Source organism: Cervus canadensis, chromosome 30, assembly GCF_019320065.1.
Source record: "Cervus canadensis isolate Bull #8, Minnesota chromosome 30, ASM1932006v1, whole genome shotgun sequence".
Classification (NCBI taxonomy): Eukaryota; Metazoa; Chordata; class Mammalia; order Artiodactyla; family Cervidae; genus Cervus; species Cervus canadensis.
The window spans coordinates 18,716,678-18,740,715 of NC_057415.1; the positions used below are offsets into that span (position 1 = coordinate 18,716,678).

Genomic DNA, 24,038 nt, shown 5'->3' on the forward strand with positions numbered 1-24,038 from the left:
GTGATACTTGCAAAAACCTATTTATAGTATGTTTGAATAAGACTTAGGGGGCTAGATTTCTTGTGGCAAGTGGAATGGAGTGGGGAACAATTCCACAGCCCTTCTAAAATCTTAACCTCCAGGTACTAATACCTTTACCAGCCCAAGGAAGCTTGAACCCTATGAACAGACAAGAAAGGGATGAAACAAAATGCATAAGGGATCCAACAGCAGCATGGACACTTACCTTAAACATACGAGGCATTTCCTTTCTCCTTGCAGGAACAAAATCAGAGGGCCAGACTGAACTGACAGAAAAAGCTCCATCCCTGCAGGAAAAGCAAGACTCTGGGAGTGAGTAGAATTGCCTGAAAGTGAGTACAATGATACACAGACAAAATCCTCAAACTTAATTACCCTGACTTTTAACATTCTTTTTTGTAGGAGCTGACAGTGATCAAAATATTGTAACAGCAGTTCTCAGCCAGTTGCATATTATCAGAAAACCCAAGTTAACTCTGGGCTGTTCATGGTGGGGTCAACTCCCTGTGACTCCCTATTCACAGGGAGCTAAGGAAGGAGCGCATGTCCGACTGCAAAGCCACTGGCCCTGGAGTATGGGCCATATGCGCTCAGATCAGCTTGCTTGTGTATTTTGTCAATGTTACTGAGATACACTTGGCATGTAATAAACTGCACACATTTAAAGTAGACAATTAGATAAGTTTTGATTTATGTATACACCTGTGAGATCATCACCACAGTGTAGATAATGAATGTACCCATCACCCCCAAGTTTCTTGGAAAAGCTGTGTAACCCTTACCCTTCTCCCTCCTTGGAACTCTTCCTCACTCCCCCACTGATCTGCTTCCTATCACTCTAGATTAATTTGCATTTTCTAACACCTTATAGAAATGGAAAGGTACACTATATGTTCTTTTTGTCTGACTTTTTCTTAGCATAATAATTTTGAGATGCATTAGTGTTGCTGCATGGATGGGTACTTCATTTCTATATATTGATGAATAATATTTCATTGTATGGATATGCCACAGTGTATCCATTCACCCATTAATGAACATTTGGCTTATTTCAAGTTTGGGATGTTTTAAATAAAGGTGTTATGAATGTTAATGTCTGTCTTTGTGGACATATGTGTTCTCTTAGGGAAATACCTAGGAGGAGAATGACTAGATTGGAGAAGGCAATGGCAACCCACTCCAGTACTCTTGCCTGGAAAAATCCCATGGATGGAGAAGCCTGGTGGGCTGCAGTCTATGGGGTCGCACAGAGTCAACATGACTGAAGCGACTTAGCAGCAGCAGAAGCAGAATGACTAGATTATATATTCACTTCGGTTCAGTTCAGTTGCTCAGTAGTGTCTGACTCTTTGTGAACCCATGAACCGCAGCACGCCAGGCCTCCTTGTCCATCACCAACTCCCAGAGTTTACTCAAACTCATGTCGATTGAGTCGGTGATGCCATCCAACCATCTCATCCTCTGTCATCCTCTTCTCCTCTCACCTTCAATCTTTCCCAGTATTAGGGTCTTTTCAAATGAGTCAGCTCTTTGCATCCGGTGGCCAAAGTATTGGAGTTTCAGCTTCAGCATCAGTCCTTCCAATGAATATCCAGGACTGATTTCCTTTAGGATGGACTAGTTGGATCTACTTGCAGTCCAAGGGATTCTCAAGAGTCTTCTCCAACACCACAGTTCAAAAGCATCAATTCTTAGGTGCTCAGCTTTCTTTATAGTCCAACTCTCACATCCATACATGACTACTGGAAAAACCATAGCCTTGACTAGATGGACCTTTGTTGGCAAAGTAACGTTTCTGCTTTTTAATATGCTGTCTAGGTTGGTCATAATTTTTCTTCCAAGGAGTAAGCGTCTTTTTATTTCATGGCTGCAGTCACCATCTGCAGTGATTTTGGAGCCCCCAAAAATAAAATCCACCACTGTTTCCACTGTTTCTCCATCTATTTGCCATGAAGTGATGGGACCAGATGCCATGATCTTTGTTTTCTGAATGTTGAACTTTAAGCCAACGTTTTCACTCTCCTCTTTTACATATTAGGTGTGCATTTAACTTTTTAAATATTTTTTAAAGTGATTATATGATTTACAAAGCAATGTATGAGAGATTTAGGTTTTCCACATCTAAGTCCTCCAATACTTGAAACAGTCTTTAATTTTAGCTTTTCTTATGGATGTAAAGTGATATCTCATGGTTGTTTTATTTGAATTGCCCTAATAATTAATGACATTGAGCATCTGTTAATGTGCTTATTTGACATATGTATCATCTTCTCTATTGGAGTATCTTTCCAAATTCTTTGCCCTTTTTTAAAATTGAGCTATTTTCTTATTGTTGAGTTTAAAGAATATTTTTATATATTTGATATGTAAGTTCTTTTTCAGATATTTGATTTGCCACCAGTCCACAATTTCTATTGCTTCTCTTAACAGTGTATTTCAAAGAGCAGAAGTTCTAAATTTTGATGAAATCCAATTTATCAATTTTTAAATTTTACCTGTTGTGCTTTGATGTTATATCTAAAAATTATTTGTCTTATACAAGATCAGAAAGGCTTTATCCTAAGTTTACTTCTAGGTACATTATAGCTTTAGGTTTTACATTTAGTTCTATCATATATTTTGAGTTAATTATTATACATAGAAAAAGTATAGATCAAAGTTGATTTTTAAATATATGGATATCTAAAATTCCATACCATTTGTTGGTAGCTATTATAAGATGTTGAAAATACTGTACATATTAAAGTAACAGAATAGAAAATATATAAATATATTTACATATATATGTTACATATTATAAATATATATGTTTTTAATGTGTATTATATATATTCTATATATTTGGGTATATTTATTAATTTGTTCTTTATTTCAAAATTGTTTTGACTTTTCTAGCTCTTCTGCATTTCCCTATGAATTTTAGAATCAACTTGTCAATTTCTTTTTTTATATTAAACACTCTCCAATAAATTTTTTTTTACTTATACATATATTCACTCTGTTTTAGATTCTTTTTCCATAGACTATTGAGTAGAGTTCCCTGGGCTATACAGTCAGTCCTTATTAGTTATCTATTTTATATATAGTAGTGTATATGTTTTCATTCCAATCCCAAAGAAAGGCAATGCCAAAGAATGTTCAAACTACTGCACAATTGCACTCATCTCACATGCTAGTAAAGTAATGCTCAAAATTCTCCAAGCCAGGCTTCAACAGTACATGAACCGTGAACTTCCAGATGTTCAAGCTGGTTTTAGAAAAGGCAGAGGAACCAGAGATCAAATTGTCAACATCCGCTGGATCATCGAAAAAGCAAGAGAGTTCCAGAAAAACATCTACTTCTGCTTTATTGACTATGTGAAAGCCTTTGGCTGTGTGGATCACAAAAAACTGTGGAAAATTCTGAAAGAGATGGGCATACCAGACCACCTGACCTGCCTCCTGAGAAATCTGTATGAAGGTCAGGAAGCAATAGTTGGAACTGGACATGGAAAAACAGACTGGTTCCAAATTAAAAACAGACTGGTTCCAGGCTATATATTGTCACCCTGCTTATTTAACTTACATGCAGAGTACATCACGTGAAATGCTGGGCTGGATGAAGCACAAGCTGGAATCAAGATTGCCGGGAGAAATATCAATAACCTCAGATATGCAGATGACACCACCCTTATGGCAGAAAGTGAAGAAGAACTAAAGAGCCTCTTGATGAAAGTGAAAGAGGAGAGTGAAAAAGTTGGCTTAAAGCTCAACATTCAGAAAACAAAGATCATGGCATCCAATCCCATCACTTCATAGCAAATAGATGGAGAAACAGTGGAAACAGTGTCAGACTTTATTTTTTTGGGCTCCAAAATCACTGCAGATGGTGACTGCAGCTGTGAAATTAAAAGACGCTTGCTCCTTGAAAGAAAAGTTATGACCAACCTAGACAGCATATTAAAAAGCAGAGACATTAATTTGCCAACAAAGGTCTGTCTAGTGAGAGCTATGGTTTATCCGGTAGTCATGTATGGATGTGAAATTTGAATCATAAAGAAAGTTGAGCACCGAATATTGATGCTTTTGAACTGTGGTGTTGGAGAAGACTCTTGAGAGTCCCTTGGGCTGCAAGGAGATCCAACTAATTCATCCTAAAGGAAATCAGTCCTGAATATTCATTGGAAGGACTGATGCTGAAGCTCCAATACTTTGACCACCTGGTGCAAAGAGCTGACTTACTGGAAAAGACCCTAATGCTGGGAAAGATGGAAGGCAGGGAGAGGAGGGGGTGACAGGATGAGATGGTTGGATGGCATCATTGACTCAGTGGACATTAGTTTAAGCAAACTCCAGGAGACAGTGAAGGACAGGAAAGCCTGACATGCTGTAGTCCATGGGGTCTCAGAGTTGGACACAACTTAGTTAGTGACTAACTAACAACAACAATATGCCCAGGAGTGGAACTCCCGGATCATATGGTGGCTCTATTTTTAGTTTTTAGAGGAACCTTCATACTGTTCTCTCCATACTATTTCCACCAGCAGTGTAAATGGGTTCCCTTCTCTCCATACTCTCCAGCATTTATTGTTTGCAGATTTTTCTGTGGCAGCCATTCTGACTGGTGTGAGGTGATACCTTATTGTAGTTCTGATTTGCTTTTCTCTAACCATTAGTAATGTTGAGCATCTTTTCACATGCTTTTAAACCATCTGTATGTCTTCTTTGGAGAAACGTTTCTTCAGATCTTCTGTCCATTTTTTGATTGGGTTGTTTAGCATTTTTTATATATATATTGAGCTGCATGAGCTATTTGCATATTTTAGAGATTAATCCCTTCTTGGTTGCTTCACTTACAAATATTTTCTCCCATTTTGAGGGTTGTCTTTTCTTTTGTTTACGGCTTCCTTTGCTATGCAAAATCTTTAAAGTTTGATTAGGTCTAATTTGTTTATTTTTGTTTTTATTTTCATTAGTGTACTCTAGGAGTTGGATTGAAGCTTGTCAGTTTCTACAAAAAGAATTAAGAAGCCTACTGGGATTTTGATTAAGACTGTGTGGAACTATAGATCAACTTTGGGGACACTCACATTTTTTAAAAACTGAGTTTTTCAATGCATGAACACAGTGTCTCTCTCCATTTATTTAAGTCTTCATTAATTTCTCTCATCAATATTTTATAGTTTTCAGTATACAAGTCTTACATAACATTTGCCAGATTTATATCTAAGTATTTAATATTTTGATGTTATTGCAAATGTATTATTTATTTATTTTTGATTTCTGATTCTTTATTGCTAGTATAAAGAAATGCAATTTATTTTAGTATATTTATCAAGTATCCTGCAAACTTGATAAATTCCTTTATTAGTTCTAAAAGTATTTTTAGACTACATTGAATTTTCTGCATACTTATTTTGTCTATGAATAATTGTCCTTCCTTCTTTCCAACCTGGAAGTATTTTGTATTTTTTCCTTCCCTGGCCTGGATATCCAATACAGTGTTAACTAAGAGTGGTGAGATCAAATATTTTTGTCTTTTTTCTGATCTTATGGAGAAAGTATTCACTCTTTTGCCACTAATTATGATGTCAGCTTTGGGATTTTCATAGGTGTCTTTTATCAGGATGAAGAAACTCCCTTCTAAGTGTCCATCAAGACTATATAAACACATTTCATCAAATGTCTTTATTGTATCTATTGACATGATTGTTTCCATTTGTTTATATGATAAAATACATTGATTATTTAATGTAAACTGGCCTTCTTGAGATACACTACATTTGCTCAAGATGCAAAACAATTTTTACATAATATTGAATTCTATTTACTAACATTTTGTAGTTTTCCTCACATGCATTTGCTGATCAATATCTTGCTGAATCAAGCCAGATCCTCTGTAGGGCCTTGCAGAGCTAGTGCATGATCTCAGTCAGTCCCTTTTCCTCTCCCTCTCCCTCTCTCTCTCCTTCTTTCTCGTCTCTGATACTCTGTCCTGTCAACTCAGGACCCTGGGCCCCTCTGGACTCTCAGTTATATCACTTCAGTACAGGGTGTTCACCTGGGTTTGCCTGGAATTCCCATTTTATGTACTGGAAACTCTCACAAATCAGTAACCTAGGGCAAGTATAGCGCTCACCTCACTTGTTTCCCTTCATTGTCTAATGTTTAGCACCTTAAATCATTTTTTTCTTGTTATTTCAGAGGAAAGGTTAAATATAAATATGGCCCTTGTTACTCCATCTTGGTTGAAAGTAGAAGTCTGTTTAATCTAGCTCAGTTGATAATTTTCTACTTCTGCCACACTTTGAACAAACTCATTTCCTTCCCCTAATGCTATCATCCCCCATCTTGGACACCCTTAACATCTGTCAATGTGACCCTCAGTTTTTCAGTCTTGATGACTTACAAACCTCAGTACCATCTGGTATTGTTACTCTTTTCTTCATCTTCTTTTTTCTGCCACTCACCATGTCCCATGAGGTAACTTCAGTAATATTTCCTGCACCCATTTTTCTTTGGTAATTCCTGCGGCCACCATTTTAATGCAGACTCTCGTCTGATCTGAAGGATGGACAGTTGCAGACTGGACTTCTTGGCTCCAACTCTGCTTTCATTTTCCCTGTGCCCAGCATCAAACATACACACACACACACATACACACACACACACTCCTAAATTAACTTTTGATTAAAAATCTACTTCCAGACTAACCTTACTAAAGTCACCTTCAAGATTATCTACTTTTCTGTATCAGTTATTCAATGTACTACCAAATTTCTGACAAAACTATTAGCTGAGGTAAAGAATATAGAAAAGTGCTTGTTGCTAAGCAATAAAAATAAGATAGGATGAATACAGAGACCCACAGAATCTGTGATAAGCAGAAAATTCAGGCTGAGCAACCATACAGCCATCACAGTACAGGCTACACCTGGTAAATAAGTATAAAAGAATAATATGCACAAGTTGCTGTTTACCTGGAACCATAAGAAGTGAAGGAACCACCCAGGGTGCGTGCAGAAAAGGAAGGAAAGAAGGCCAAGGGCAGATGCTCTGAGATACTAAGAGGAAAGTATAGAGGACCCGAAAAGATTTGGAAAAGTCAGGGGGAGCAGAGAACATATTGCCTTTTCCTGAGTAGGATACACTTGCTATAATTTCACTGATTCAGTATTTTTTATTAAACACTTAAACAGTGTCTGGAGTGAAGTCAAAAACAGCAAAGTAAGGGTCTCTGAATATTCTCTCCTTCATAAAAAAAAATCAGAAAACTATCAAAATTCATCAGAAACAACCTTTACAGAACTTATAAATTAACCAAGCTTTGTGGCAACCTGAGAAGAATTAATTTTTTAGAAAATCAACTGAAACTTAGTAAGAATTATGAGCTTTGTGGTAGTTTAACTAGCCCTAGCACTATGCTCTATTTACAGCTCCTCACTAGACTTGAAAAATGGACATCTGTATTCACAGTACATCCAGGAAGTGGAAAGAGGAGAAAGGAGCTGGTGTATGACTTGATTCAGAGCTCTCCATGGGAAAAGTCTATTCCCCAAGGTGCACTTAAAGAAAACAATTTCATACAAGTATTTTAACTGTATAGCTGTCTACCCAGTACTTAGCAGTCAGACAAGAGTTATATATTAACCAAAAATCTTAAAAGGAAAAGACAGAAACTGAGATATCCATAAGGGTTCTGAGAAGCTCTGACATATTGCTAAGAATCTTGATCATCATGCACACGCATAGAACTGTGAACATACTTAGGGTTATGTATATACTCCGGAAAGACCAGAGAAGGACACAAGTTCTCACCTCTGACATTGAATGTGTATATAAATGGTTTTCATCAGACTTTGGAGGCTTTCAGCCATTATTTCTTACAATGTTCTTGAGCATTTGCACAAGTAGAAAGTGTTGTAAACTGCCTGGCTGAGTGTTGAAGAAGTGCTCCCATTTGCACCCAGAGCCCTTCAGCAAAGTCTAGGAGATTCATTGGTTCCAAAAATTTAAAGAAATCTCTGCAAAATCATTAGCTGACTACTAAGTTAACAAAAGGGAAACTTCAGTAACCATATATGACTAAGAATAAAGACTTTACTGATTAGTTGAAGAAAGTCATTGAACAAGCAAACAACTACAACAAACAATAATAACGAATCCTGGAGAAGAGGTATAATTTGATAACCAGAGTTAGCAGTGGTATTATCTGAAATGTTTTATATATATATACATAACATTGCAAGGAAGCACAGAAGTATGACCAATACACAAGGAAAAAGAGCATCTCTGAAGAATGCCAGATGTTGGATTTACCACACAAAGATTTAAATCAGCTATTTTAAATACATTTGAAGACCTAAATGAATCCATGCCTAAAGAAATAAATACAAGTATGATAATGATGACTCAACAAATAGGAAATATAAATAAGGAAATATAAATTATAAAAAGGAACCAAACAGAAATTCTGAGGTTGAAGAGTCCAACTGAAATGAAAAATTTACCAGAAGGGCTCAACAACAGATCTGAGCAGGTAGAAAGGAGAACCATTGAACTTGAATATAGGACAAATAATACTATCCAATCTGAGAAAAAGAAAGAAAAAAGAATGAAGAACAATGAACAGAGCATCGGAGTCTTTTGGGAAACCTAAAGAATGCTAAAATATGTTTAATAGAAGTTCCAGAAAAAAAGGAGAGAAGACGGGGTAGAAAAAAATAATTCAGTGAAAATCTCAAATCAATTTATAACCTAACTTCCCATCTTAAGAAACTAGGAAAAGAGCAAACTAAACTCATACCAAACAGAATGAAGGAGATATAAATTTCAGAGTGGAAATTAATAAAACATATAGTATAAAAATAAGAGAAAATGAAGAAAACCAAACAAAATTGACAAACTTTTAGCTAAACAACCAAGAAAAAAATCAGGGAAACCTCAAATTACTAAACTCAAAAGTAAAATAGGAAAGAAAAATAAAGTAGGTACTTTACTTCTGATCTTCCAGAAGTTAAAAAGAAGCATAAGGAGATACTATGAATAAGTTTATGCCCACCTCCCAAGTTAAACAGTTCTACCTGAAATGGAAACACAAGTCCCCCCAACCAGGAAGCTTTCACAAGGCACTGGTCCAACCCCACCAGAGGAGAGCAGACTCAAAAATTAAGAGGAATGAAAAGAAATGAGGACAACATTAAGGGCACCAACATTTGAATCATAGGAATCTCAGAAAAAGAGGAGAAAAAAGAAAAGGTATGAGAAAACATTTGCAGAGATTATAGTCAAAAATTTCCCTAACAAGAGAATGGAAATAGCCACCCAAGTGCAGAAAGCCAAGAGAGTCCCATACAAGATAAACCCAAAGAGAAACATGACAAGAAACATACGCATCAAACTAATAAAAATTAAAAGTAAAGGAAAAAAGGTTAAAAGCATCAAGGGAAAAGCAACAAATAACATATCAGGGGATCCCTATAAGGCTAACAACTGATCTTTCAACAGAAACTCTGCAGGCCAAAAGCGGGCAGCAGGATAACTTAGAGTGATGAAAGGAAAAAAAAAACTTACTACCAAGATTACTTTATGCAACAGGATCTCATTCAGATTCAAAGGAGAAATCAAAAGCTTTACAGATAAGCAAAAGTTAAGAGAATTCAGCGCCACCAAACCAGCTTTACAACAAATGCAAAAGAAACTTCTCTAGACAGATAACACAAGAGAAAGAAAAGGCCTACAAAAACAAACCCAAAATAGCATAAATGATAATAGGATCATACATATCAAAAATTACCTTAAATGTAAATGTATTAAATGTTCCAGACAAAAGACATTGATCGGCTGAATGGATACAAAAACAAGACCCCTCTACATGCTGTCTACAAGGGACACTTTCAGACTTAGGGACACATTCTGACTGAAAATGAGAGGCTGGCAAAATATATTCCATGCAAATGGAAATCAAAAGAAAGCAGGAGTGATGCTTTCTTATTTCAGTTAGAACTGTTTAATTTGGGGGGTGGGCATAAAATTATGCATAAACTCAAAACTTATTCAAAGCTCGTATCAGATAAAATAGATTTTCAAATAAAGACTAGACAAGGAAAGACACTACATAATGATCAAGGGATCAATCCAAGAAGAAGATATAACAATTATAACAATTATAAATGTATATGCACCCAACATGAAGCACATCAAATCAATATGTAAGGCAAATGCTAACAACTATTAAGGGAAATTGACAGTTAACACAATAATCGCAGGAGACTTTAACACCCCATCCACACCAATGGACAGATCATCCAGACAGAAAATGAATGATATATTGGGACATTTGTACCTAATTGATATTTACAGAGCATTCCATCCAAAAATAGCAAATTTCACTTTTTTCTAAAGTGTATGTGGAACATTCTCAATGATAGATCACAAATCAAGCATTGGTAAATTTTTAAAAAATTGAAATTATTTCAAGTATATTTTCTGACCACATTCTATAAGATTAGATATCATCTCAGGGAAAAAAAAACTATAAAAAACACAAACATATGGAGGCTAAATCATACGCTTCTGAAAAACCAAGATGTCACTAAAGAAACCAAAGAGGAAATTAAAAAAAAAATACCTGGAAGCAAATGAGAATGAAAACGTGACAACTCAAAACCTATGGGATGCAGTAAAAGCTGGCTAAGAGAGAAGTTTACAGTAATACAAGACTACCTCAAGAAACAAAAGAACCATCAAGTAAACAACCTAACTATACTCATAGAGCAACTAGAAAAAGAATAATAAAAATACTCCAAAGTTATCAGAAGGAAAGAAACTATAAAGATCAGAGCAGAAATAAATGAAAAAGAAATAATGGAGACAATAGCAAAGATCCATAAAACTAAAAGCTGGCTCTTTGAGAAGATAAAATTAACAAACCATTAGCCAGACTCATCAAGAAAAGAAAGAAGACTCAAATCAATAAAATTAGAAACAAAAAAGGAGAAGTTACAACAGACAATGCAGAAATACATAGGATCATTAGAGACTACTACGAGCAACTCTATGCCAATAAAACGAACAACTTGGAAGAAGTGGACAAATTGTTAGAAAAGTATAACCTTCCAAGGCTGAACCATAGAAAATATGAACAGGCCAATCACAAGCACAGAAATTGAAACTACAATACAAATCTTGCAAGAAACAAAAGCCTGGGATCAGATGGCTTCACATACTTCACAGGCAAATTCTACCAAAGGTTTAGAGAGGAGCTACCACCTATCCAGCTCCAACTCTTCCAGAGAATTGTAGAGGAAGGAGAAACTCCAAACTCATTCTATGAAGCCACCACCACCCTGATAACAAAACCAGACAAATACACAATCAAGGAAAGAAAATTACAGGCCAATATCACTGATGACCATAGATGCAAAAATCCTCAACAAAATTCTAGCAAACAGAATCCAACAGCACATTAAAAGGATCACACACCATGATCAAGTGGGCTTTATCCCAGGGATGCAAGGATTCTTCAATATATGCAAATCAATCATTACGACACACCATATTAACAAAGTGAAAGACAAAAAACACGATCATCTCAATATATGCAGGGAAAGCTTTTGACAAAATTCAACACCCATTCATGATTTAAAAAATTCTCCAGAAAGTAAGCATAGAAGGAACCTATCTCAACATAATAAAGGCCATGTATGGCAAACCCAGAGCAAATATTATTCCCAATGGTGAAAAATCAAAAGCATTTCCTCCAAGATCAGGAGAAAGACAAGGATGCCCACCCCTGCCATGATTATTCAACATAGTTTTGGAAGTCCTAGCCATGGCAGTCAGAGAAGAAAATGAAATAAAAGGAATCCAGATTGGAAAAGAAGAAGTAAAACCCTCACTGCTTGCAGATGACATGATACTATACATAGAAAATTCTAAAGATTCCACCAGAAAATCACGTGAGCTAATCTATGAACATAGTAATGTCACAGGATATAAAATTAATACACAGAAATCCCTTGCATTCCTATACACTAACAATGAGAAATCTGAAAGAGAAATTAAAGAAACAGTCCCATTCATCATTGCAACAAAAGAACAAAATATCTAGGAATAAGCCTATATAAAGAGACAAAAGCTGTGTGCAGAAAACTATAAGACACTGAAGAAGGAAATAAAAAAATGACACAAACACATGGAGAGATATATACATGTTCTTGGATTAGAATAACTAATATTGTGAAAATTAATTATTCCAATTAATCAGTGGTATTTTTCACAAAACTGGAGCAGAAATTTTCATGATTTGTATCAAAACACAAAAGACCCTGAACAGCCAAGCCAATCTCGAGAAAGAAAAATAGCTGGAGAAATCAACCTTCCTGATCAGAGTATACCACAAAGATACAGTCATCAAGAAAGTATGGTACTGGTACAAAAACAGAAATATAGACCAATGGAATAAGATAGAAAGCCCAAGGAAAAAACCCTTATACCTATGGGCACCTTATCTTTGACAAAGGAGACAAAGATATACAATGAAGAAAAGAGAGCCTCTTCAATAAGTGGTGCTGGGAAAACTCGGTAGCCACATGTAAAAGAATGAAACTAGAACACTTCCTAACACCATATACAAAAATAAACTCAAAATAGATTAAAGACCTAAATGTAAGGGCAGAAACTATAAAGCTCTTAGAGGAAAACATAAGCTGTAAACTCTGACATAAATCACAGCAAGATCCTCTATGACTCACCTCCTAGAGTAATGGAAATAAAAACAAAATAAATAGGACCTAATTAAACTTAGTCTAGTCAAGGCTATGGTTTTTCCAGTAGTCATGTATGGATGTGAGAGTTGGACTATAAAGAAAGTTGAGCACCAAAGAATATCAATTCTTTTGAACTATGGTGTTGGAGAAGACTCTTGAGAGTCCCTTGGACTGCGAGGAGATCCAACCAGGCCATCCTAAAGGAAATCAGTCCTGAATGTTCATTGGAAGGACTGATGTTGAAGCTGAAACTCCAATACTTTGGCCACCTGATGCGAAGAACTGACTCATTTGAAAAGACCCTAACTTTGGGAAAGATTGAAGGCAGGAGGAGAAGCGGACAACAGAGGATGAGATGGTTGGATGGCATCACTGACTCAATGGACATGAGTTTGAGTAAACTCCGGTAGTTGGTGGTGGACAGGGAGGCCTGGCGTGCTGCAGTCCATAAGGTTGCGAAGAGTTGGACACAACTGAGCAACTGAACAGAACTGAACTGAATTAAACTTAAAAGCTTTTACACAACGAAGAAAATTATAAGCAAAGTGAAAAGACAGTCCTCAGAATGGGAGAAAATAAATGCAAATGATATAACTGATAACAGATTAATCTCCAAAATATATAAGCAGCACATGCAGCTCAATATTAGGAAAACAAAGAGCTGAATCACTAAATAGGCAGAGGACCTAAATAGACATTTCTTCAAAGAAGACAGACAGATGGCTAATAAACATATGAAAGAGTGCTCAATGTCACTCCTTATTAGAGAAATGCAAATCAAAACTACAATGAAGTATCATCTAACACCACTCAGAATGGCCATCATCAAAAAATTTACAAACAATAAATGCTGGAGAGGATGTGGAGAAAAGGGAACACTCCTAGGCTGTTGGGAGGAATGTGAACTGATACAACCACTGTGGAGAACAGTATGTGGATTCCTTTAAAACTAGGAATAAATTTCCCATTTGACCCAGCAATCCCACTATTGGTCATATATCCTGAGGAAGCCACAGTTCTAAAAGATACATATACCCCAGTGTTCACTGCAACACTATTTACAATAGCTAGGACATGGAAGCAACCTAGATGTCCACTGATAGATGAATGGATAAAGAAGATGTGGTATGTATATACAATGGACTACTACTCTGCCATAAAAACGAATGAATTTGAATCAGTTCTAGTGAGATGGATGATCCTAGAGCCTATTATACAGGTAAGTCAGAGGGAGAAAAACAAATATCATATACTAACGCATATATCACTGGAGAAGGGAATGACAAATCACTTCAGTATTTTTGCCTCAAGAACCCCATGAACAAGGGATGTGCTCAGATAGTAGAGTAGAAGGATGTGCATTCATCTCCTCCTATGAGAGAACCAAGATTACAACTAGCTGTTGAACAACCATCAACAAGAGGATACTGGAACCCACCAAAAAAAAAATACTCCACATCCAAAGACAAAGAAGAGGCCACAGCGAGACAGTAGGTGGGATGCAATCACGATAAAATGAAATCCCCTACCCTCTGGGTAGGTGACCCACAAACTGGAGAACAATAATACTAAAGAAGTTCTGCCACTGTTGTGAAGGTTCTGAACCCCACGTCAGGCATCCCAGCCTTGGTATCCAACAAAGGGATGAGAATCCCTAGGGAATGTGGCCTTGAAGGCCAGTGGGATTTGATTATAGGATTTCCACAGGACTGGGGGAAACAGAGACTCCAGTCTTGGAGGGAAAAAACAAAATCTTGCATGCACCAAGACCCAGAGGAAAGGAGCAGTGATCCTACAAGAGACTGAACCAAAACTACCTGCTAGTGTTGGAGGGCCTCCTGTGGAGGCCTGGGTTAGCAAGGGCTCATCACAGGGACAAGGGCACTGGCAGCAGCAGGCTGGGAAGGTCCTCTTGACACAAACCCTCTTGGATTTAACCCTACCTTAGAGCCTAGGGCTGGGTTACCTCAGGCCAAACAACTAACAGAGAGGGAGTGCAACCCCACCCATCAACAGATATTTGGATTAAAGTTTTACTGAACAAGGCCCTGCCCACCAGAGCAAGGCTCAGTTTTTCCCACTGCCAGGCCCTCCCATCAAGAAGCTTACACAAGCCTCTTAGCCTCATCCATCAGAGGGCAGACAGAAGAAGCAAGAAGAAGCACAGTCCCACAGCAGCTAAAACAAAAATCATATTACAGAAAGTTAATCATGATGAAAAAAGAGAAATTTATGTCCTGGATGAAGGGACAAGATAAAGCCCCAGAAAAAGAGCTAAATGAAGTAGAGATAGGCAAACTTCCAGAAAAAGAATTCAGAATAATGATAGTGAAGATGATCCAGGATCTCAGGAAAACGATGGAGGAGATGCAAGAAGCATTTACAAAGACCTGCAGGAACTAAAGAACAAACAAACAGAGATGCTACTAGAAGGAATCAGTAGCAGAATTACCGAGGCAGAAGAAGGGATAAATGACCTGGAAGACAGAATGGTGGAAATCACTGGCACAGAACAGAATATAGAAAAAAGAATGAAAAGAAATGAAGACAGCCTGAGACCTCTGGGACAACATTAAACGCACCAATATTCATATCATAGGAATCTCAGAAGGAAAAGAGAAAGAGAAAAGACCTGAGAAAATATTGAAAATAGCTGAAAATTTCCCTAACATGGGAAAAGAAATAGTCAACCAAGTTTAGGAAGCACAGAGAGTCCCAGGCAGGATAAACCCAAAGAGGAAAACACCAAGACACACAGTAATCAAACTGACAAAATTACAGACAAAGATAAAATATCAAAAGCAACAAGGGAAAATGACAAATAACACACAAGGGAACTCCCATCAGGTAATCAGCTGATTTCTCAACAGAAACTACAAGGCAGAAGGGAATGGCACAATATATTTAAAGTGATGAAAGGGAAAAACCTACAACCAGGAATACTCTACCCAGCAAGACTCTCTTTCTGATTTGATGGAGAAATCAAAAGCTTTCCAGACAAGCAAAAGTTAAGAGAATTCAGCACCAACAAACCAGCTTTACAGCAAATGCTAAAGGAACTTCTCTAGGCAAGAAACACAAGAAAAAGAAAAGACCTACAGAAAATAAACCCAAAACAATTAGAAAAATGGTAATAGGATCATACATATTAATAATTACCTGAAATGCAAATGGATTAAATGTACTACAAAAGACATAGACTGGCTGTGTGGATGAAAACATGTGCATGTATGCACTTCCACTTAGCACATGACTCTGCTCGACCCCCAAAATTGTATGTAATTATTTTATATTATTAAGTCAATCATGTTCCCATTATGACTTGGAAAAAAAAAAAGAATCCCATTAACAGTATGAAAATATAAAAGATATGACACCAGAAGATTAGCTGCCACATCGGTAGGTGTCCAATATGCTACTAGGGAAGAGCAGAGAAATAGCTCCAGAAAGAATGAAGAAGCTGGGCCAACCAAAGATGGTTGGATGGCATCACCAACTCAATGGACAGGAATTTGAGCAAACTCCAAGAGATAATGAAGGACAGGAAAGCCTGACATGCTGCAGGCCATAGGGTCGCAAAGACTTGGACATGACTTAGTGACTGAACAACAACAAATACCACATATATATGGCATCTAGAAAAATGGTATTGATCAACCTATTTGCAGGGAAGCGATGGAGACACAGATGTCGAAGATGGACTTGTGGACACAGTGGGGACAGAGTGGGATGAATGGAGGAAGTAGTGTCAACATATATACACTATTGTGTGTAACATAGGTAACTGGTGAGAAGTTGCTATGTAGCACAGGAAACCCAGTCTGGTGCTCTAAGACAACCTAGAGGGGTGGGATTGGCAGGGGTGGGGAAGAAGGAGGCTCAAGAGGGGAGGTATATGTGTATAATTATGGTTGATTAATGGTGTCATACAGCAACAAGACATTGTTAAGCAATTTTCCTCCAATTAAAAAATAATGTAATAAATCATGGGAGTTAAGGGAAAAACAACGATCTCAAGAGACATAAGAAACCATCTGTCAATATCCAACAACACCTTTCCAGATAAAAAGACTCAACAAACCAGGAAGAGAAGGCCAGTTTCTCAACCTGACAAAGGGCATCAGTCATGAAAAATGAAGTCCTGATACATGCTCCATGGGTGAGTCTTGAAAAATTATGCTTAGTGAAAGAAGCCAGTCACAAAATTCCACATGTTTTATGATTTCATTTATATAAAAATTTAAAATAGGCAAATCCATAGAGATGGAAACAGGTTAATGGTTGTCAGGGGCTGGGGTCAGTGGTGAATGTAGAATGACTGCTAATTAATAAGGGTTTTTGTTTTTTTTGATGTGATGAAAATCTAACATTAGGTTGTGGTGATGGTTTTAAAGCTTGTGATATACTAAAAACCAGTGGATTGTACATTTTTAAATGGTGAACTTTATAATACATAAATAATATCTCAATGTAAAGAACTTTTGGTTTTGAGGTTGTATTTCCTTTCGTGCTATGCACATGTGCTGTTCTGTGCTAAGTCACTTCAGTCATGTCCGACTCTTTGTGACCCCGTGGACTGTAGTCCACCAGGCTCCTCTGTCCATGGGATTCTCCAGGTAAGAATACTGGAGTGGGTGGCCATGCTCTCCTCCAGGGAATCTTCCCGACCCAGGGATCAAATGTACAGCTCCTGCATTGCTGGCAGATTCTTTACTGCTGAGCTAACAGGGAAGTCCTGCTATAAACACATGCAAACATAATTAGAAAATAAACTTCTGACTAAAAAAAAACTCTTACAAATATTACACAGTTATAATCCACACCTAAGAGGTAATGATGCAAACTTTAGGCAAAAATCTTTTTTAAAGTCCTCATGGGAATGGTGAAAATTGGGGACTTAATGTAAAGTTGTGACAACACTACTTAAAAGAATATCAGAAACCATTTTTATTCCAGATCTTGTTTTGATAAAAACATTCTCCCTTTCAAAGCTTACCTCATGTCAATTACTTGACTCACTACAACATTTGGTTTTGAGTCTTCTTCATTCATATCATATAGGAAGAGTTTGAAGTCACAAACTATGGCCAATGCCCTCTGCCATCCTTTTTTCATGCCTGCTTTCTTTGGAATCTTTAGTTTTTATTTTTCAAGAAACAAATAAAAGCAATCCAAGCTGGAACATCAAAGACTACACAATTATTACATATAAAATTAAAACAATACAAATGTGTTACAAATATATCACTTTTCTTGGTAAAAGATTGGAACCCAATGACATAACATGATTAAAATTTAAAAGCAAGGCAATTCTTTTGATTACCAATAATTCATGTGCATGAAAAATATATTAAATACTATTTCAATTAACACAAGCAATTCTTTCAAATAACAGTCACAGCTTTGCCTCTAAGGTAACATTAAATTCAAATTGGGTAACTCCAAAATCACCTCAGATTTTAAATATTTTTGAGGAAGATTTTTTTCACTTTTAATCTCATAAGTTATTATTGCTGACTGGAAGTCAAAGTCACATCATTAGGACAGATTTTAGCATTTGTTCAAGCCAGCATTAGCAAGGTAATGTCTAAATAGAAAACTTTGGGAAATTTGAAAATATCCTATTGGGGACAGCGACTCTTAGTTCTGAAATCATATTCTTAGGATGCAAAACATATTTTCAATTTAATATAATTAATATTGTATAACATATCATAAATACTTCTGACAGATATTGTACATGCATTTTGAAAAGTGATTAATAAACTCTTTAAGAGTTCATGGGAACCCAGAACATTGACACTTACCCAGACATGGCCTTCATAGGCTGTTCCCAAGCCTTTCTGTGGGTCTAGGCAGAAGGCACCTTCCTTCTGATAAAAAGGCACCGGACAAGCTCTTGGAGCTTTTTCTACACAGGCTGTGTGACATGAGAACCCACATGCTTTTTGGAGGAAATAGAGAGAGATGATTGTAGGGGGTAAAATGGGTTGACTCCCTCAACCCCCACTGCAATTCTGTCTACTCTATCCTAGAGATCAAAATGCTAAAAACTACCTGTCCCAGACTCCCTTGGAACTAAGTTTTGGACCTGACGTAAGTTCTGCTGGTAAGATAACCTTCTGTGAGACTCTGAATTGAGTCAAGCTAGGAGAGCTGCAAAATGCAGCACATCAATTTTACTGGCTTGGATATTGACAGGAAGTGACAGCTGCAGGAATGGCTTCTGAATTGGATGAAAGCTCTCTTCACTCTGCAGCAGCAGGGTGTTTCTTGACACTGGCAGAAGTTGCAGGTTCTGAGGGCTGCAGCAGCAGTGGCAGCTTCCAGATTCACCATCTTCTGTGACCCTGGTGGGAGCCGTACCCGGCTCAGCAGAGACGGAGTGATGCTGGCAGCAGGAAATGCTCTGGGAGCTCAGCTCAGAAGCTGCCTCTGCTGCCCTAGGAGGATTGCATGGGCACATCATTCCCCATGTAAAATCCCACTTTGTTTAATACGCTGGGATGCATTTTTGGTTAAGGCATCTCTGATTGTCAAAGTGCTGAGGACAGGAAAGCTGTCCTGCTCCACACTGTGTGTTCATGAGTGGGCACTCGAGAGACTGGCTATTAGTACAGAGTCTGTTCCCTAGGATGAGGTATGAGGTGTCTGTGTGGCACTGTGATATACTGTTTGATACTTCCCAAACTATATTTCTTTCTTTCAGTGATGTCATAATAAATTCAATGAGTAAAATAAAAGGATTACAACTCAAGGCTAGCATTCTATTTTCCTGTTACATAAGCTGGTGAATGTGGTCCTCACACTCTACTATTGCTATAGAGAACAAAATTTATCAAACATTTTCCTGATAACTGTGGCCTTGCCTGAAGACTACACAGCACACCTCCCTGGGGTGTGAGGGTATGAGGCTCTTTGGAGAGAGGTATCTTCAGAAGCCCCCATAGGAAATAGGTTCAGAGGGATTTTTAGTAAAGCGATCAGTTCACTGTCATGCTTCCACAATTCAAACAGAACAAAAGTTCTGACTGAATACTTGCATTCCTTCATAAATGATATCTTGAAATCCTAATCCTCATGTGATGGTATTTGGAGATGGGGTCCTTGAGAGGATGCGGGAGTGGGGCCCTCCTGAATGGGATTAGTGCCGTTATAGAAAAGACCGCACAGAGCTCCTTGGCTCCTCCACCCGGTGAAGACACAGCAAGCAAGCAGCAGTCTGCAGCCTGGAAGAAGGGCTCGCCAGAACCGGGCCACACTGCCACTCCAATCTGAGACTTCCCGCCAGTGAGGAACGTATGACTGTGTTGGGAAGCCACCCAGTCTCTGTACTTTGTTATGGCACTGAGGTGACTAAAACACTTAGACACAAGAACTATGAGTCTGACTCCATGTGTCCCTTCCTCAGATCTCACCGTCACAGGTGCAGCCTTGTCTTATCAAACCCACCATCAGAGACGTGCACTGGTGACACTTGGTGGGAGCGGTAAAGGATGTGAGGAAAAACCGGTGGGCCTTATGCTACAAAACAAAGAGACCAAACGCACATTGATGGTTAAATAATTTTGAATAGGTCATTCTGGTGATTCCTTCAACCCATCCTGCCCCAAACAAAGAAAAGCAGCTTTCCCTTTTCTCACCAGCACTTAAGATTCTTGCCCCTAAGTACTTCACAATTGGAAAATTCTGATTTAAAAAATCCAAAAATACCAAGAAGAGAAAGGGGGTGTGGAGGAGTAGAAGAAAAAAGAGAACTGTTTAAGTGGTGATCAAACGTACATTACTACTACTTGGAAGCAGTAGCAATAAATAAAGCCTGACTTTTATTTGCGCTGATATGTTCTGAACATTTAAAAATTCTAGATTGACAGATTTTTCAAATGATTCCTTTATTACAAATGGAGTCAAAATTGCCTAGGGGGAGGGGTAGCAAAAATAATATGGTTTTTAAAATCTTCTTTAGAAGAAAGAATAATTTCAAAATTTTATCTCTACAGCAAATTATGTGTTTCATTTTCTACTATCAATAAAAAAGAATGTGCTCCAGGAAATGGAACACTCCTATTAAGTTAAGCAAGACCTATTATACCTTCAAGACAGAAGGCACCCTGAAATTTCTCACTGAGACCCCAATAACTAAAACTGTAGATGTTTTCACAGAATTATCAACTTCACAACCCACTATAGATTTTCCATTTCTTTATCATGTCTTTCTGATCTGAAATTATTGTCATAAAATAGCAATATGTATAACAAAATTATAACAAAATCTGGTTTTCCTAAACACTAGTTGGCAGTTTTCTCACCATCCTGTGTCTGTTTCCTAATCTGTGAGGAGGACAGACTTGCACTCTCTGCCATGTGCCATGAGTAGTGTGTGTACAGCGGCTCCTTGCTCTTTCTCAGATGATCAACTTACTCCTCTCTTCAGCACTGCAAGTCACCCCTGCCTCCTTAAGAATCTGGTCTCTCTAGTAACTGAATCCTTCTGGGTGTGCAAAATCTTGGTTATCTTGTGACTTAGCAAGATAACTTTTAAGCCTTTCTAAGGCTTAAAAGCCTTTCTAAGCCCTTGACATTGAGATTTTTCAGCCTTCCTAACCTCTCACTCAGGTTCTTCCATCTTCCAAAATTACATTGACTTATTTGTCTACTTTTCTCCTCTCTTTGGTTGGGTTAGTAAGTTTCATTAGAAAGCAAAAAAAAAGGTATGCATTTTTGAATCTGCTATGTTTAACCAGAAGTCTCCAAGGAAAATAAGAAGGAGGGAAAGAAAGGAAAAGAAGGGAAGGGAAGGGGTAGGTTAGAGACCAAAATCAACTTGTCATTTTTCAAAGACTTGCTAAATTTATAACTAAATCAAGTACCTTAGTTGGAAAGAGGATTCTACTATGACATTCTTTTCTCTTTATTGTTGGTGTGTGAACTGGAAGGTGAGCAGAATCTGTGATCTGAAACAAAGAGACAAAAATGAAGATAGGTAAGTCACCCATATCACCAAAATTATAAGAATTAAATTATTTCTCAAGTAAAGCAAAATAATTATATTTGCTATACAAAAAGACAGTAAAAATAAAATTCTCACAGTGCAAAGAATATGTTTTAAGTAATTTAAATCTATGCTTTTAGTTTCTACAAAAAATATATACTTATTTCATATACTTTATTTCAATTTGGCTATTTTTAAATGCATGTCATAACATGTAGACTATATTAAAGAAGAATTTTAATTTTGGCTGAACCCTGCAGCATGTGGAACTTCCTCTAGCACGTACTGAACATGTGACAACTGCAGTGGAAGCATGGACTCTTAACCACTGGGCTACCTGGGAAGTCCAAAAGAATATTAATCCTAAATATATTTGAAAGATAATTTTAACAAGTAGATATATGATGAGAATCTTCAAAAGATTTTTGAACTACTAGTCTTATAAATGTAAAAGTAATTTATGATTTGAAATATGCAGAAATATACTAAAACAATTATAGAAGGTTCAGCAAAATCATGTGAATACTAATAATCTAAAAATAAGCTCAGATAATTTATATTACATATCTTAAACAGACTTCAAAAGCATATAAAATACAGCAGTCTATGCGACTGGAAAAGGTCAGTTTTCATTCCAATCTCAAAGAAAGGCAATGCCAAAGAATGCTCAAACTACTTCACAATTGCACTCATCTCACACACTAGTAAAGTAATGCTCAAAATTCTACAAGCCAGGCTTCAGCAATATGTGAACTGTGAACTTCCAGATGTTCAAGCTGGTTTTAGAAAAGGCAGAGGAACCAGAGATCAAATTGCCAACATCTGCTGGATGATTCAAAAAGCAAGAGAGTTCCAGAAAAACATCTATTTCTGCTTTATTGACTATGCCAAAGCCTTTGACTGTGTGGATCACAATAAACTGTGGAAAATTCTGAAAGAGATGGGCATACCAGACCACCTGACCTGACTCTTGAGAAACCTATACGCAGGTCAGGAAGCAACAGTTAGAACTGGACATGGAACAACAGACTGGTTCCAGATAGGAAAAGGAGTACGTGAAGGCTGTATATTGTCACCCTGCTTATTTAACTTATATGTAGAGTATATCATGAAAAATGCTGGGCTGGAGGAAGCACAAGCGGGAATCAAGATTGCCAGGAGAAATATCAATAACCTCAGATATGCAGATGACAGCACCCTTATGGCAGAAAGTGAAGAAGAACTAAAGAGCCTCTTGATAAAAGTGAAAGAGGAGAGTGAAAAAGTTGGCTTAAAACTCAACATTCAGAAAACCAAGATCATGGCATCTGGTCCCATCACTTCATGGCAAATAGATGGGGAAACAGTGGAAACTGTGGCTGACTTTATTTTGGGGGGCTCCAAAATCACTGCAGATGGTGACTGCAGCCATGAAATTAAAAGACGCTTACTCCTTGGAAGGAAATTTATGACCAACCTGGATAGCATATTAAAAAGCAGAGACATTACTTTGCCAACAAAGGTCCATCTAGTCAAGGCTATAGTTTTTCCAGTAGTCACGTATGGATGTGAGAGTTGGACTATAAAGAAAGTGGAGAACCGAAGAATTGATGCTTTTGAACTGTGGTGTTGGAGAAGACTCTTGAGAGTCCTTTGGACTGCAAGGAGATCCAACCAGTCCATCCTAAATGAAATCAGTCCTGAATATTCCCTGGAAGGACTGATGCTGAAGCTGAAACTCCAATATTTTGGCCACCTGATATGAAGAGCTGACTCATTTGAAAAGACCCTGATGCTGGGAAGGACTGAAGGCAGGAGGAGAAGTGGACGACAGGGGATGAGATGGTTGGATGGCATCACCGACTCAGTGGACATGAGTTTGAGTAAACTCCGGGAGTTGGTGATGGTCAGGGAAGCCTGGTGTGCTGCAGTCCATAGGGTCACAAAGAGTCGGACACGATTGAGCCACTGAACTGAACTGAATGAAGGAAGGTTGCTTCCAAGCTTGGGCACTTATAAATAAAGTACCTAAATATATCCATGTATTATAATAATTGTAATATAATATAATATTATATGATATATTATATATTATATAATATAATATATATAAACATATATATATAAAATATATATATAAACTCATATATAAAAATATATATAAACATATATTTAAACATATATGTAAACATATATATATGTTTATACATATATATAAACACACAAACATATATAAACATATTTATTTACATATATATAAACTCATATTTTATATATATATGAGTTTATATGTATAT

The 24,038-nt window shown here is 37.2% G+C and overlaps 1 protein-coding gene across 1 annotated transcript in view; it reads right to left on the reverse strand.

Moving 5' to 3' along the window:
* Positions 1 to 269: 269 nt before the first annotated feature.
* LOC122431607 (serine/threonine-protein kinase MRCK alpha-like) overlaps positions 270 to 24,038 on the reverse strand; it is a 53,604-nt gene continuing 29,835 nt past the window's right edge. Inside the window, exons 7-11 of the mRNA XM_043452856.1 lie at positions 21,641 to 21,724; positions 20,189 to 20,294; positions 18,578 to 18,714; positions 17,767 to 17,903; positions 270 to 327 (exon numbers count right to left, since the gene is read on the reverse strand). Of these exons, the coding sequence (XP_043308791.1) occupies positions 270 to 327; positions 17,767 to 17,903; positions 18,578 to 18,714; positions 20,189 to 20,294; positions 21,641 to 21,724 (522 nt within the window). The remainder of the gene's footprint in view (positions 328 to 17,766; positions 17,904 to 18,577; positions 18,715 to 20,188; positions 20,295 to 21,640; positions 21,725 to 24,038) is intronic.